The sequence below is a fragment of the Crocodylus porosus genome, unplaced genomic scaffold, assembly GCF_001723895.1.
Source record: "Crocodylus porosus isolate Cpor-Errol unplaced genomic scaffold, CroPor_comp1, whole genome shotgun sequence".
In the NCBI taxonomy this organism is placed as follows: Eukaryota; Metazoa; Chordata; order Crocodylia; family Crocodylidae; genus Crocodylus; species Crocodylus porosus.
In genome coordinates this window covers 11,022,732-11,037,298 of record NW_017728943.1, presented here as the reverse complement: position 1 = coordinate 11,037,298, position 14,567 = coordinate 11,022,732, and the positions used below count along the sequence as shown (strand labels likewise).

The window sequence follows — 14,567 nt, the reverse complement described above, 5'->3', positions numbered from 1 at the left end:
AGAGAGGCCCTGTGTGCTATGAAATAACATTTGTAATTGGGCAGGATTCCCTCTTCAGTCAGACTTAGATTTATCTGCAAAACACAGTGCATTGCTTACTTGCCTTTGTGGAATCCTCACTGTTGATCTAGGTTAGATACAGCAGATGTTAATAAACTGTACTTCTACTGCAGGAAGTTGCTCAGGGCTCATTTAAGAGCACTTAGTGCCAAAAGTCACAAATTGCACTAATCTAAGTTGCTATTTTTTTTATACTAGCATTGGAAAACTGTCCCAGCGTAAGGGACTAATGACTGTTTCACTGTTTTATTAACTACTCCTGAAGCAGGAAACCAATAGGCTTGCTGCTTTTGCAAGATGGGTGGCATTCTATTTCTGAAGAGTTGTGTGGTAAGTTTGCTTTGGTCATTAACAACTTCTTAGCCAAAAACTCTGAAACAAAGCTATCTGTAGCCTACTTAAGGCTTTCTGTGTGCCCATCCTGATCATGAGGACAGATCTGGGTTTTCCATTTGCTTTAGAAAAACTTGAATTTTCTTCTTTAATAGAGAAAAGGAGCAAATTGCAGTGTTCCAGCCTACAAAGGGCTGTTTGGGACTTCAGGGAGTGGGAGGAGGGCAATCGGGCAGGGGGAGCCATGTGCATGTATCCACACATGCACGGAGCAGCCAGGTGGTGGTGAAAAACAACTCCCGCAGCTCCTTCCTGGTAAAGTCCTCCATAGCCACCAGTGTGAAGTGCCCCCTGCCTGCCTGCCTGTCCTGCAGCAGCCGTGGAGTACAACGTCACACCTCATCATGGCACAACACTCCCTCCCATATCAGGTCCCACCTACTGGGCTGTGAAGGCAGCTCCTGTCCAGAGCTGATCCAGCCTGGCTACAGCCCTGCACCAGGCTGTGAGCACAGAAATCTTGGGGGGTGCATGCCACCCCTGCCTTCCCCACACACTTGCTCTTTCTCACACACTGGAGGGCTGGAGGTGTGGGGCAGTGGGTTAGGAATGAGAGGGTACTGGCAGGGCTGTGGTTGGGAGTGAGCATGGGCAGGGCACCAGCATATCAGGGCTACTTAGCACCACAAAGCAGGGGGGCAGTTGCAGCTGGATCAAGAATTAATCCAAGAATTTGCAATTTTTAAACAGGGAAAACCAGAATCTCTGAATTGTGGAAAGATGATCAGTCCCTTGTCTCTAGAGAATGGAAACTTCGTTACCTTGGTAGTTCCAACCCAAGACAATAACAGGCAGTGTATACAATTCCACAGTTGGAACCAATGAGCTGACCAGATAAATAGTCTATTCTGGTAACATGCACCCTCTCTATAAGATGTGTTTTTTTTCCTTAACTGGCCTCTCTAGCTGGTGTGTCTGTAGGAGATCCTGTACTACGTACTGGCAAGCCTCTGTCAGTGGAGCTGGGCCCTGGCATTATGGGAGCTATTTTTGATGGTATCCAGAGGCCCCTGTCAGACATCAATGCTCTGACCAAAAGTATCTACATTCCCAGAGGTGTCAACGTGTCAGCTCTTAGCAGGGACATCAAGTGGGAATTCACACCTTCTAAAAACTTACGGGTAGGTTACAACAGTTGCAAAATCATGCTGTTGGGCTGGGGCACAAAGTGTAGAGGTTATGTGGCTCCCAGGCTATTTATTTGAGAGGGTGGGTATAATTATGTACAGGACATTGTGGTGGACTGCAGAGGGACCATGAAAACAGGTAATGAATGTCTGTGCCTTTTAATGTAGGGATGTAAAAGATACAGCTATGTCATCTGGCCCCATGCAGGACCAGTCAAAGACCTTCCCATGTAGCACCTTTCCAGTCAGAGTGCACTGTATCTTGTGGGCAGGGGCAGCCAAATGCTACATCCAGTGCAGTCCCAGACCAGCCAGAGCAAGTGACATATGCACTGGATCCAGCATGTAGGGGTGGCAGGGGTGCTGCCCACATGTCATTCATTCAGCCCTTGAGGATATAGGCCACTCATCTGGCCTGCAGGACCAGATGAGTTTGACACCCCCGTATTAATGTAAAGCTTTTGGTACCTGAGTGTCTTTTATAATGCAACAGAGGGTGTTAATTCCAATAATTCCTCTGTCTCTTCAGTAATAACAAAGTTGGTCTGGACAGGGAGGCCAGGGAATCCCTTGTATTACACAATACTTGGACTCCTGCCTTAGTGTTGTAACCTTTGCATATAATGATAACCATTCTTGAATATTGACAGCATGCTTCCAGCATAGAATCATAGCATGATTCTGTTGCAGATCTGGTAAATGATACAAATAGGCTACTGTGTTGTTAGTATATTTAGGGAGGAGATGCTCTTTGTGCTGGACTTAAACCTGTGTACTGCATTTTGTGGAGTCCTGATGTTAAACATAGATGCTCTAAAAATGAAGTGTCTGTACATGACAGAGATTTGTTCTGATTCTAGGTTGGCAGTCACATCACTGGTGGAGACATTTATGGAGTGGTGAATGAAAACTCCCTCATCAGACACAAAATCATGTTGCCCCCAAGAAACAGGGGTACAGTAACATACATTGCTCCTCCAGGGAACTATGATGCTTCTGTAAGTTTGCTAAACTTCAGTGCATGGTGTTCAGCAGGTGCATGTGCCTTTCTTGCCTTATAGCTCTAGTTAAAATAGAGATGCAGGTCACCTGCTGCCAACAACATTTGCCTGAGTATCTTTTGAAAATGAGCTGCTGTTTGTTTATGGTTCAGCTGGACAAATTTAGATGTGCAGTGTTAGCTGTCCCACAGTGAAGTCATGCACTTCCCCATGTATGTGGAGAGTTCAGTGGCATTTTGTAAGTACTGTGGCGTATGAGAGTTTATTTGAAGCTGAGGCTTCGTACTGCTGCTTGACTTCCCTCTGTGTACAGTGTTTGGGGAAGTGGGCTTCTGACAGGCTGTGGACAGAATATTGAGGTATTTGAAAAGCCTTTGTAGACTATCCAGATATTAATGGTGGTAATTGTTGATGGGTTAGTTCCCATTGGCTCAGCATTCAGCTGTTCACTTACATGAGTATCTGCTACCGTCTGACAGGATGTTGTCTTGGAGCTGGAGTTTGAAGGTGTGAAGGAGAAATTCAGTATGGTCCAGGTCTGGCCTGTACGACAAGTCCGTCCTGTTACTGAAAAGTTACCAGCCAATCACCCATTGCTGACTGGCCAGCGAGTCCTAGATGCACTCTTTCCGTGAGTACCACCTGTGGTTTTGTAGAGTATTTTTGCAAAAATATGATCTCCACTATGAGTCCTGATTGCTTCTTCCTCTAGACCAATATGGCTACAACCTGCATACCTGTGAAAGAGAAGCACACTCCTCAAGGTGTGTGCAGGCAACTGCATGGTCCCTGGCGAGTGGCACCCTGAACCGTGCAGATACTAGCTGCAAGGCTGCTTGCTTCACAGAAACTCCAGCCTAGCTTCCCCATGGGGCCTCCTTTTAATAAATGTAATAAATGAGCAGGAGGCGTTAAAATATCCTTTAATTTCTGAGTCCTGCAGGGCATCGGAGATGCAAAGGGAGGGGATTTCCCTTTTGCAAAGAATATTTCTCCCCCCCTTTCACTCTATCCTGACCCCCCACTCTCTCCACTGCACTCCCATGTCCTCTCTTCTCAATCTTCCTGCTACTTCTGCCAGGTAGCGCAGCCCAGAAATGCCTGTCACAACTGCAGGGAAAAGGGGAACAAGGTTGGGGACAGCGTGGGTGCAACAGGTCAGAGCTGAGGTGAAGTAAGGAGGGGAACACAGGACTAGAATAAGAAAGAAGGTGGGTTGGGACAGCGGGGCCAGCGCTGGTGCCTTGCTAAAGGGGTGTATGGGAAGCCTGTGCTGTGTCTGCCTGGGCAGTACTTCTGTTTGCTCATGACACACCAAAACAAAGAGGAAAACTTAAAAATAAAACACAATTACCTGAGGAGGCTACAGGTGTTACAAGTCAAGGTATTTATCACTGAAAATGGGACTGGTTTAGATCATCAGGAAGACCAGAAAATAGGCACTTAATTCAGTGGGGGGCTGAGGGAAAAGATGGAAGCTGGAAAGAGGATTTGTTTAATGAAACGTTTTAAAATAAGGACTTGGTTTTTTGCTGTATAAACATCTGCAGCTAGTAGGGACTTCAGGGAGTTGATGCCTGGAGCACTTGTTTGTTTAAAATACAGACTTCAGTGCCTGACTTGGAGGGAAATGAAGTGTGACAACTTTGGCCCTAATGTGTATCATCACATAACCATCATGATCTCAAGTTTTTTAGCCTGTGTATTTAGCCTGTGCATTCTGGAGGCTCCTGTCTACACAAAAGAGAGGAGATGTACTCTTTTGGAAGTACCTGGCTAGATTTGTACGGGTTTCATACTTCACTAACAGCAGTAAGCCATGTTGGTGGAGGCCAGCATATTCTCTCATGTTTCAACAAATAATATAAATGTTCTGGATCAGAAGCAAAAAGAAATCCCTGTGTTGGCCTTGCCTTTGTGCAGGCAAGTGGAATAAGGTGGCTTTGGAGTGCCAAGAAGCAAATGATTTAAATGTATAATTAAGAGAACTGTCTTCTGACATTAAAATAAACTATAGTCTCTCCTTACTCAGGTGTGTACAAGGGGGTACAACTGCTATCCCTGGGGCATTTGGCTGTGGAAAGACTGTGATCTCACAATCTCTCTCAAAGTATTCCAATAGTGATGTCATCATCTATGTAGGATGTGGAGAGCGAGGAAATGAGATGTCTGAAGTACTGAGAGACTTTCCAGAGGTTAGTGTGAAATTTCCTAGAAGCCAAGTGTTTTGGGAAGGGTCACTACTGTGGCGCTATTGTACTCATTGGTACAGTGGCTTGACGCAGTAGGTGGTGTTGGCACTTCAGCTGTCATGGGTTGGATTTCTTGTGCCTTTTTGGCACCTGAAAACGACTTGGCAGTTGATTTTAATGTCTGCTCCTGAAGTCATTACCTACCTGTGCATTTATCCAACTTCTTTTTTAAAATAAGGTCAAAACATGCCATGAAAGTCTAATTGCCCATCTAAAGAGAATCTTTTTCTCAAAGTTGTTGACGGGGTTGGTTGGTTTCAAATCATTGATTTAAATAATGATTTAAATCACAGATAAAACCATGATTTAAACCATTGATTTAAATCAAGTTTCCCACTGATACGTCTTCACATATTTCTTAAACAATCGTGCAAATCTGATCACTAAAACATGTCAATTTAAAACTCGATACAGCTTTTTTACGACGTCTGTGACTATAACAAATAATGAAATATAAGGCAAAATAATGAAAATATTCTCATAATAATACCAACGATGAAAATTATCTCTGTGACTGCAGAGGAAGCTACTGTTGTGAAAAATTGACTTGAAACAGAGTTCCTTCAGTTGCTAAGGTGTCTAGCTAATGATTTCCACCAATTCAGGGGAGTGACTTTGTTCAAAACTTCATCAGTAAACATGTACTGTTTAAATGGCTCCCCTCCAGCCCTGAAATTTATTATGACTGGCATAACAGGGGAGTGATTTTTGATATGCCTGTGCCAATGGCAGCATCGTCTTCTTCAGAAGTTAGGTTCAGGTTGAGAATGAAGAAAGAAATACCCAACCAGAAACAATGTCTCTTGAAGTGCCTTCCATATTTTGAGAGCATCAGCAATGCAGCAACAATCTTTCTGAAGTTTAAGGCTATGGATATAGGTTTCAGTATACTGAGCATATTCTCTATATTCCTCCTTAATCCAGTGCTAGATACTTGGGAAGAGATACTTTCATCTATTTTATCATGGTTTTCTTCACAATTATTTATGAAAACAAGCCAGTTCTTAATAAATTGTTCAAAGCAGTCAACCACAGAATTCTATCAGACATCTTGAGGGAGAATTAATTTGGATCCTCCTGTTCTCTTCAGTGAAGCTGAAGCAAAGTGGTTGTTATGGAAGTATTTCGCAACTTCAGCAACATTTTCTTTTATACCTGGAGAAGTACTTAAGACTTTGGCTAAAAGATGCATTAAATGGGCACTGCAGCCATATGTTATTAAGGAGCATCCTTCTGTTTCTTCTTCTAAGTATCTTCTCATCTTTGCCATGTTTGCAGCATTGTTTGTGACAAAACTGCACGTGACAGTTGAATTTTTGTTCACAGTTTATTACAGTGTTCACTGCCACTTCTTTTAAATGGTCTGCTGTGTGGGCATTTCCCGATGTTTCTGAAAGATATATGCAACCCCATCTTCTGTTGTCACGCAGGCACATATTACTGGATCATTGTGTATATTGCTCCATCCACTAAGGCTTAAACTGGCAAGTTTTTCCTCAGTATTTCTTACATACTGTTCAAGTTCCTTCTCTTACGCTGTATCTAGCAACTTTCCACCAGTGTCTGCTCTACCACGTGGAGTACCTGGTCGTAAGGACTCAGCCATGTCAATGAAGTGTTTATTGTTAACAGTGCAAAAAGGGGAATTTTGTGGCATAAATGAACCAAGCGATCTTTTCATTTATGGTGTCTTGTTAGTATTTTCTGGTCCTTACTACAAATCAATCCAGAGTGGTAGTCGCACTGGATGATGGAAATCTTCTGCTTGCTACTGTTATTTTGTTGTCTGAAATGCATTTAGTTGCAGCACTGCTGCTAGCAGTACCAACTGATGACTCTGAAGTTGCTGCAGATAGACAGTCAAAGTCTCTTAAGCTTAAATGGAATCCTGAGACAAAAATGATTTTTGAATAGTCATTCTTCTCAGTTCTTCTCACTCTATTACTCAATCATTTATATTTTTTCAGCAAGGATGTAGATCAGATTCTAAAAAAAGCTAAGACTGACTGCACTTTGAGTGCACTTTAATTCTGGAGTAAGCCCAATTGAACTTACTAGCACTTCTTCTGTTTTTTGAGAGAACCAGTATAGGATGGAGGGTTCCCTTGAGAAAGCTGAGTTATGCTGAAATAAAATAGGGAATAGATTTATGGCATCACCATTAAGGTCTGGGGCCACATCATGAAGTTCCAAAATAAGGGACATGTGTTATGAAATATAAAATAAGAAAATGACACCTGGTGGCAACTGGCAACTCTAGATTTCCTTTGCTGCACCGTTCTGTACTGTAAACTTGGGTGATAGATTCTAAACCTAGTTAACCAATTAAGCTAGACTTTTTTTCTCTAGCAACATCCAACATAGCAAATGGCTTGGGAATTTGCTTGTTAAATCACACTTATACTAAAAGGCACAGAGAGAGTCTTGAAGAATGATGCATTGCAAAGTGAATTATTTTATTTATTAGCCAGTTGATCCACATTTGTTTTTCAGACACATCCACATCATTTTCTCTCAATAAGCAGTTTTCATTATGATGTTTCATTCTTGCAGCTAGGCCCTGCATCTCCTCCTTCCACTGATTATACTTGACACATTTTTCCTTTTTCACCCAGGAAAGAAATTTCTTCAAAATATTCCCAGATAGGGTCTCTCTTGTACCCAGAAGCCATGACAGGTTTTCTGGCAAAAGTGTGGGGGAATATAGGAAACTGAATAATGTCATCCATTTTTCTTTCCAGTCTACTCCACTGTTCCTTTCTACTCTGTCTCTGTCCTTTCCTATATTGTCTCTCTGTCTTTAAGACAGTGTCTAAACAAACTCCTTTGCCTTGGTTGGCCCAGCTTCACCACCATATAAGCACAGAACAACAATCCTAACAAATACCAGAGTGGAAGATCACCACTTAAGCCAAATGAAGATCTTGCCACAAGAATAAATGTGAAATTATCAATGAATTTAAGTGGATATCAAGAAGTCTGTAACTCTGGAACAGCGTTTTAAGAGCTGTAGTGAGGGCAATAAATCTAACTCATTTTAATAACATGCATGATCAGTTTAGAGAAGGGATTATAGGATGTCACCTGCTACATAGCAAGATACTGTATTTGATGAGCCAGAAGAATATATCCCTCTTTGCAGTGCAGTTGCCAGGATGAGTTAGTTTTTCTTTTTTCTAGAAACTGTACAACATCGCAACATGCTGAAAATAATATATATATTATTTCTCTCTCATCTCCTAGCTCACAATGGAAGTTGATGGCAAAGTAGAAAGCATTATGAAGCGAACTGCTCTGGTAGCTAATACCTCCAACATGCCTGTTGCTGCTAGAGAGGCCTCTATTTACACTGGTAAGAGTTACAGGGGAAGTGGAGGCTGCATGGGACTGATGACTACTTACACTCATTTCTGGTTCCAGGCTTACTCTCAAAGGTTGCTGAACATCAGAATGCAATTTTTCTAAACTGTTCTTACCCCAGTCAGTGTATTGTGACACTTTTTGGTCTTCTGTTAATCCACAGCCCAGGATTTGCATTTGACATTATTTGGTCTCTTGAGAGTGCACCAGGTCAGATCTTGTGATTTTTATGGTATTTGTTTCTGTAAAAGTTGGCTCATTCTGGAGAGTCAACTGTCCTATGATCTTTGGCATTTTTCACAGACAATGGTACCTTTACCGTAACTGTGTAGATCTACCAAAGTAGATGGCTCCCTTTTGTTCAGTAGATGTTCCTTTTTGTTTTATGTTGGAGTTCTGAACCACGTATTTATTTACTGAATGCTGTTCGGGCAAAACCTGATCTCCATTAAAAGTGCAATGTGTCAGGCTAAGATGTGGAGGATACATTTCTTTAGAATTGAATACCCTTCTCTGCATACAATCTGTTGCACAATTGCAGAGGCAGACATACAGATAAAGCACAAGTGACTGAGCAACACTGTGCTCATCCCATTGAAGAATGGGCCCTGGGAACAGATTGCACTCTGGAGAGAGGGAGAGGAAACCAAAGCCACAATGAAGCTCTTGGGAGACCAAAGAGAGAAGTTCTCTGCATTCTTCACCATCAGAATCTTAATTAGTACTGCAATTATTGATGAGGTTTCCTGGAAGGGGGCGGGGGGAGGGGTTAGGGAGGGCTTGTGAATCTGAGTCTTGCCTGAATTGTCAATGCTGTTTTCCCTTGTCTCTGTTCTAGGAATCACTCTGTCTGAGTATTTCCGGGACATGGGCTACCATGTCAGTATGATGGCTGATTCCACTTCCCGATGGGCTGAGGCCCTCAGAGAAATTTCAGGGCGTTTGGCTGAGATGCCAGCTGGTGAGCAGTTTAGCTTCTGACTCCAGCCTTAGGAATAGTTCATTAAACCTGCAGTCATCATCTGACTTGGCTTTGTGTTGTTTGCAGATAGTGGTTATCCAGCCTACCTTGGTGCCCGCCTGGCCTCTTTCTATGAGCGAGCTGGCAGGGTGAAATGTCTGGGGAACCCTGAGAGGGAAGGCAGTGTCAGCATTGTTGGGGCGTAAGTGTTAAGCTTTCTGGTTTTACCCAGTTTGCAGTTCAAGCTGTTTGCTTTGTAGGGGAATAGCAGGTGCCCCTCCTTGTCTGTCTGGAAAGTTGCTTTGCCTTGAGGAGCAGCCAGATGAACAGACGAGGAGAATCTACAGGGCTAAGGGACCAGAACCAAGAAAGGAAACTTTCTTGGTATGCATATAAAAGGCTTTTATAACTACCATGATATGCTTTGGGGACTTCAGGTAGGGCTTACAGTGCAGGCAGGGAAAGGTCTCACGGGTGGGACAGGAAGGCCCTTCTATGTACCAAGACAGCCTAAATAGAAGAAGGTCTGAAGCAATCAGAATGGGGACTTAAATGGAAAGGGTTGGGTGGGTGCGGGTAGGAGAAGTAGTGTATGGGCATGGTGTGATGCAAGATGAGCTTATGCACGCAGGGAGAGTTGGAGGGGCATAGAGCCCTGACAGCTGTGACAAGTCTTGAATCCTTTAAATGACTCCCCTGCATCCCAGTGAAGGAGGGGACTGGCCTAGTGAAAAAGACAGGCAAAGAAAAATCTTTAGAACACTTGTAGATGGCTTGCTAGTGAGCAGGAATGGCTTTCAGCATGGGGTAATGGTATAGCTTCGTACATGGTCAGGCTGACTGGGAGTTCTAGAGAGAGATTGCACCCATCTTCACTCAGATGTCACCACACATCACATATGCACCACTAGAAGGGGGTGCTTTTTCTCAACTACATCAAGCTTCCAGGAAAGCTAAGTGAATTCTGAATACCCTGAAAAACTGAATTTTCTCAAGTGTTACAAAGTGCAGTTGCTTTCTAACTTGAGTGGCTGAATTGGCTTCCAGAGCCCTGAGAATCCTTGCAGAAAGGAGTGCACCTTATCACAGAAAATAATCTGCATAACAACCTGGTACTACAGGTTGCAGTGTGGGGGAACATTTCCTGTTTCAGGAATAGTCTGTTCTGTCCCTACCTTTCCCAGACAGTCTTGTACTATAACCTTAAGAAGTCCTCAGTCTTCCTTTCTCCAACCTCCTTCTCAGCTCAGTGAACTCTGCATCACAGCCTGGAGCTATTGAGGCTGGAATGGGATGTTAGACAGATTCTGCCAGCCAAACAACTGGATGTGCAGTGGGATTAGTTCTCCCTGTGGTGAGAAGTTGTTGCTAGTTGATCACTAATTTGGACATCTTGTTTTGGAAGTGTCATATGCCTCTTCTGACCTTGTTTTTTTTTGGCCTCTAAGCACATTGCTTGGAGCTGATATTAAAAATGCAGGTATTCTGCTGCCTTTTCTGCACCCTTGACTCCTGGATCCTGTCCTGTACCAAAACCTGCTTGAACAGTCATGTTTTGCTTAAACCACTAAGTGTAAAACCAGAGCCAGTGTTCTACTTTCTGCTTTTCACAGATCTCCTAACCTTGGTGTTTTGTTGAAAAGTAGAAAGGGTGAGGGGAGAGGGAATGATAACTATCTTGGCTTCTTTCCCACATAGAGCTGTGTGGTTATGTGTTTGAAATTTCATCCTAGCTCTGTATAAGCACTGCTGACCACTGCTGCTTTTCTCTCTCTGGTCAGTGTGTCTCCTCCTGGTGGCGACTTCTCTGATCCTGTCACATCTGCTACTTTGGGCATTGTTCAGGTACGTTCCAGTTGGTGGCAGTCTGCTTAGAGTTTCATTATGGCTTCTCAAATAGGGCTTGAAATAAATGTAGTGTACCAGAACCACTTTCACTCTGTGACAACTGTGGTGTGTGGAATTGTCCTGCAGCATCAAAGCCTGCCCTTGTGAAATGGTCTGAACACAGGTCTAAGAAGTTACTGCATGTGGAGAGGCAGCGAACTCTTTCTTCAGGCTTCTGTTGATTTGATGATTGTTCAGGATTATTCATGGACTCGGGGACATTCTGGTCCTTGGAAAGCGAGAGTGGGGGTGGTAGCCTTCTGCTAGGATAGGATGGCACGAGAAAAGGCTGCAGTCCTCCTGGAGGAGCACTTAATATTTGGGGCTTTACCATAGAAACCTTCTCTAGTTTAAAGAGGACAAGGCTGCATATCTTGGGAAAAGAGTTGCTTTGGATTCTGGCATGGAGTTAAACCCATGTAGTTTTGCAAATATTGGGGCTGACCTGGGGCAATCTCAATTAAGACTGTGTAGTGCTGGGCAAAGGTCTCAAAATGAGCATGGAATTGGGTACATCACTAGAATTGACTTGTAAGAGGAGGGGCTCTGAGGACCCCTGCTATAGTGCAGTTGGGGTAGTTAGAGGAAGGTTTAGTCTTCAAAGTCTTTTCTGGAGGAATGAGGTAGCCTTAGCTGTATTTGCTAATGCAGAAACATGGAAAATGCAATGCATTTAAGTACTTCTGAGAGGAAGATGCACTAACCAGTCTGGCTTTGGTAGGTTTTCTGGGGCTTGGATAAGAAGCTGGCTCAACGCAAGCACTTCCCCTCTGTCAATTGGCTGATCAGTTACAGCAAGTATACACGTGCTCTGGATGAGTATTATGACAAGCATTTCACAGAGTTTGTTCCCTTACGGACCAAGGCCAAGGAAATCCTGCAGGAAGAGGAGGACCTGGCTGAGATTGTGCAGCTTGTGGGGAAGGTGAGTGACCAGCATACCAAGAGGATTGGACCAAAAGAAATCTCATGAGGTTCAGTAAGGACAAGTGCAAAGTCCTGCGCTTAGGATGGAACAGTCCCATGCACCAGTACAGGCTGGGGACCGACTGGCTAAGTAGCAGCTCTGCAGAAAAGAACCTGAGCCAACAGTGTGCCCCTGTTGTGAAGAAGGCTAGTGGCGTGCTGGGCTGCATTAGTAGAAGCATTGCCAGCAGATTGAGGGAAGTGATTCTTCCCCTCTCTTCAGCACTGGTGAAGCTACATCTGGAGTACTGTCTAGTTTTGAGCCCCCCGCTACAGAAAGTGTCCTGGTTTGTGTGGTGTATATAGAGGTGATCGCATAATAGCTCAAAATGAGGTCTTGCTCTTGTTTATTGTAGGGGAGTGTTGGGGCTGTGTGGATGTGGGTGGGTGGGTATAGGGTTTGTGGATATGGGGTTTGTGGGGGTGTGTGTGTGTGTGTGTGTGTGGAAGGGGAGGATGGCTGGGGTGGGGTGGTGAACTGTATGCATAGCAGTGAGTGTGGTCCGTTTTCCCCCCCACACACACAGGTATATGGGGGGGTGCAGTGTTTGGGGGTGGTAAATGGGGGGAAGGGTTTGTGGCCTAGGGGGGGGGGGGGTGCATGGGAGCCCCCTGCAGCATTCAGCCTCTGCTCTGCAGCACCTCTGCCACCACCAGAAGTGCACAGCCCCAGCACACCCTGTACCCACTTTGGATTCACCAGATCAGCCAGAACCCAGGCACAGCTCAAACCCAGGCTGGCCTGTGCCACCTGCCTGTGGTGCATCCTCCTGCCCCCTGAGCATGCAGCAGGGCTGGGGCAGCTCCATGGCTGGACTACCTTTCTAGGCAGCCGGGGCAGCAGCAGCTCCTGGCTGCTGCTGCCAGCGCCAGCCCCAGCCCCATGGTACTGGTGGAGAATTCATGCATGCAGCCCTAACCCCATGTGCCCTGTGCCTGCTCCAGGCTTGCCAACCCAGGCTCAGCAGTGGTGGCACAGGGCAAAAGCTGGTGCTCAGTACAGGGGGAAAGCAGGGGAGTTGACTTGTGGAGGGAGCCCCCACCCCTCACCTGCACGCACGCACGCACGCACACACATACATCAGGCTGGGAGGGCTGGCTCCATGCTAGCATGTGGGGCTCCCAGCACTGCAGCCAGGAGTGCATATGCTGCCAGGCCAGGTTGGGCTGGCTCTGTGCCTCCATTTAGGGCTCTCTACACTGCAGGCAGGAGCTCCCCTCCCCGCTCACTAGCTGTCCAGTTATGCACTATTGTGCTCGGTGCCTCCACGTGGGGATCCCAGCTGGAGTGCCAGGAGCTTCGTGGAGGTGGAGCCTGCCCGGCCCAATGGCGTATGACTTCTGAAAGCCCACCTCCTGCTGGCTTTCAGAGGGGTGGCCTTGGTGATAGTAACTGTTTTTTGGAGGGGGCCCGCAGACTGGATAGAATGGCCTGGCAGGCTGTATTTTCCCTATCCTTGGGCTAGAATGAGCAAGAAGGGCAGGATTAAGGCAGCCACCAGGAGTATCACAGCCGTCCTCAGGGCTGATGCTGTCCTAGATTCTTTTCTGTTGTGCTGCCATCCAGCTAGTTATTGCCCATTTTATATTTGTGTTTTTGACTTATTCTTCCCTGAGGTGTAGCATGCCAGCATTGAACTTCATCTTACTGGCTCTTGTCCAGCTTCATAATCTCTGGGGATATTTTCTGAGTTGTGCTACTGTCCTCCAGTGTTTTGCAGTCATTCTCAATTTCATGTCTGCAAATTTTGCTTGAAGTTTTCTATTCACACATGTACTATTCTAGCATGTGTTCAGTACACAGGCTATCAACACCTTTTAAAAAGAAACTCATTTTGCTCATTAGTTAGTATTAGAAGGAATGTGTACATACTTAGTTTTACGACTATTGCTTGTAGTCCTTTTGCTGGCAGAATGATAGGCTTTGTAGCAGAAGGAAATATTTGAAAGGTAAAATTTTATAGGAAGCAATGCTGCCACATGCATATGGATAAAAGCACTGGTATAATGATCCCTCACAGTGTGAGGGGGCCAGTGCAGAGTGCTCCTACATATGGGACTTGGCACCCGACTAACTTTGTTTTGCCTTCTAGGCATCCCTGGCAGAAACGGACAAGATTACCCTGGAGGTTGCCAAGCTAATCAAGGATGACTTCCTGCAGCAGAATGGCTACACCCCATATGACAGGTGATTCTTACATTTCATCATTTCTGTCCATTTATGTTTGAAAGTAGCCTTCAGCTTGATGGGCTGCTAGGATTTGTTTCTATACTGGTCAGAGTGATTTTTTTTTTTTTTTACATGCAAAGCCCCCAAGCTGTTCTTTTCTAGGAAACTGGCTGAAGGCCAATACTGGGAGAGGCTCAGGGTGCCAGCTTCTGATACTATGCGAGGTGGCTTGGCTGTTTCTTGAACAGTATACCCAGGACTTCCAGACCCAGCAGCCTGATCGATTGAATTAAACCTCAGTTCAGTGTGTGTGTGCAGTATCTCTTGGGAAAGACAGAAGAGGACCGTCAGCTGGCATTGATTGCTACACATCCCAATAATACACATCCC

The 14,567-nt window shown here is 45.0% G+C and overlaps 1 protein-coding gene across 3 annotated transcripts in view; it reads left to right on the top strand.

Moving 5' to 3' along the window:
- Positions 1-14,567, top strand: part of ATP6V1A (ATPase H+ transporting V1 subunit A) — a 33,343-nt gene that overhangs the window by 14,057 nt on the left and 4,719 nt on the right. For all 3 annotated transcript variants that reach the window (XM_019548679.1, XM_019548680.1, XM_019548678.1), the window contains 10 exons: positions 1,360-1,574; positions 2,441-2,578; positions 3,061-3,212; positions 4,614-4,776; positions 8,077-8,185; positions 9,032-9,154; positions 9,242-9,356; positions 10,936-10,999; positions 11,763-11,966; positions 14,101-14,195. In XM_019548679.1, the coding sequence (XP_019404224.1) occupies positions 1,360-1,574; positions 2,441-2,578; positions 3,061-3,212; positions 4,614-4,776; positions 8,077-8,185; positions 9,032-9,154; positions 9,242-9,356; positions 10,936-10,999; positions 11,763-11,966; positions 14,101-14,195 (1,378 nt within the window). The remainder of the gene's footprint in view (positions 1-1,359; positions 1,575-2,440; positions 2,579-3,060; positions 3,213-4,613; positions 4,777-8,076; positions 8,186-9,031; positions 9,155-9,241; positions 9,357-10,935; positions 11,000-11,762; positions 11,967-14,100; positions 14,196-14,567) is intronic.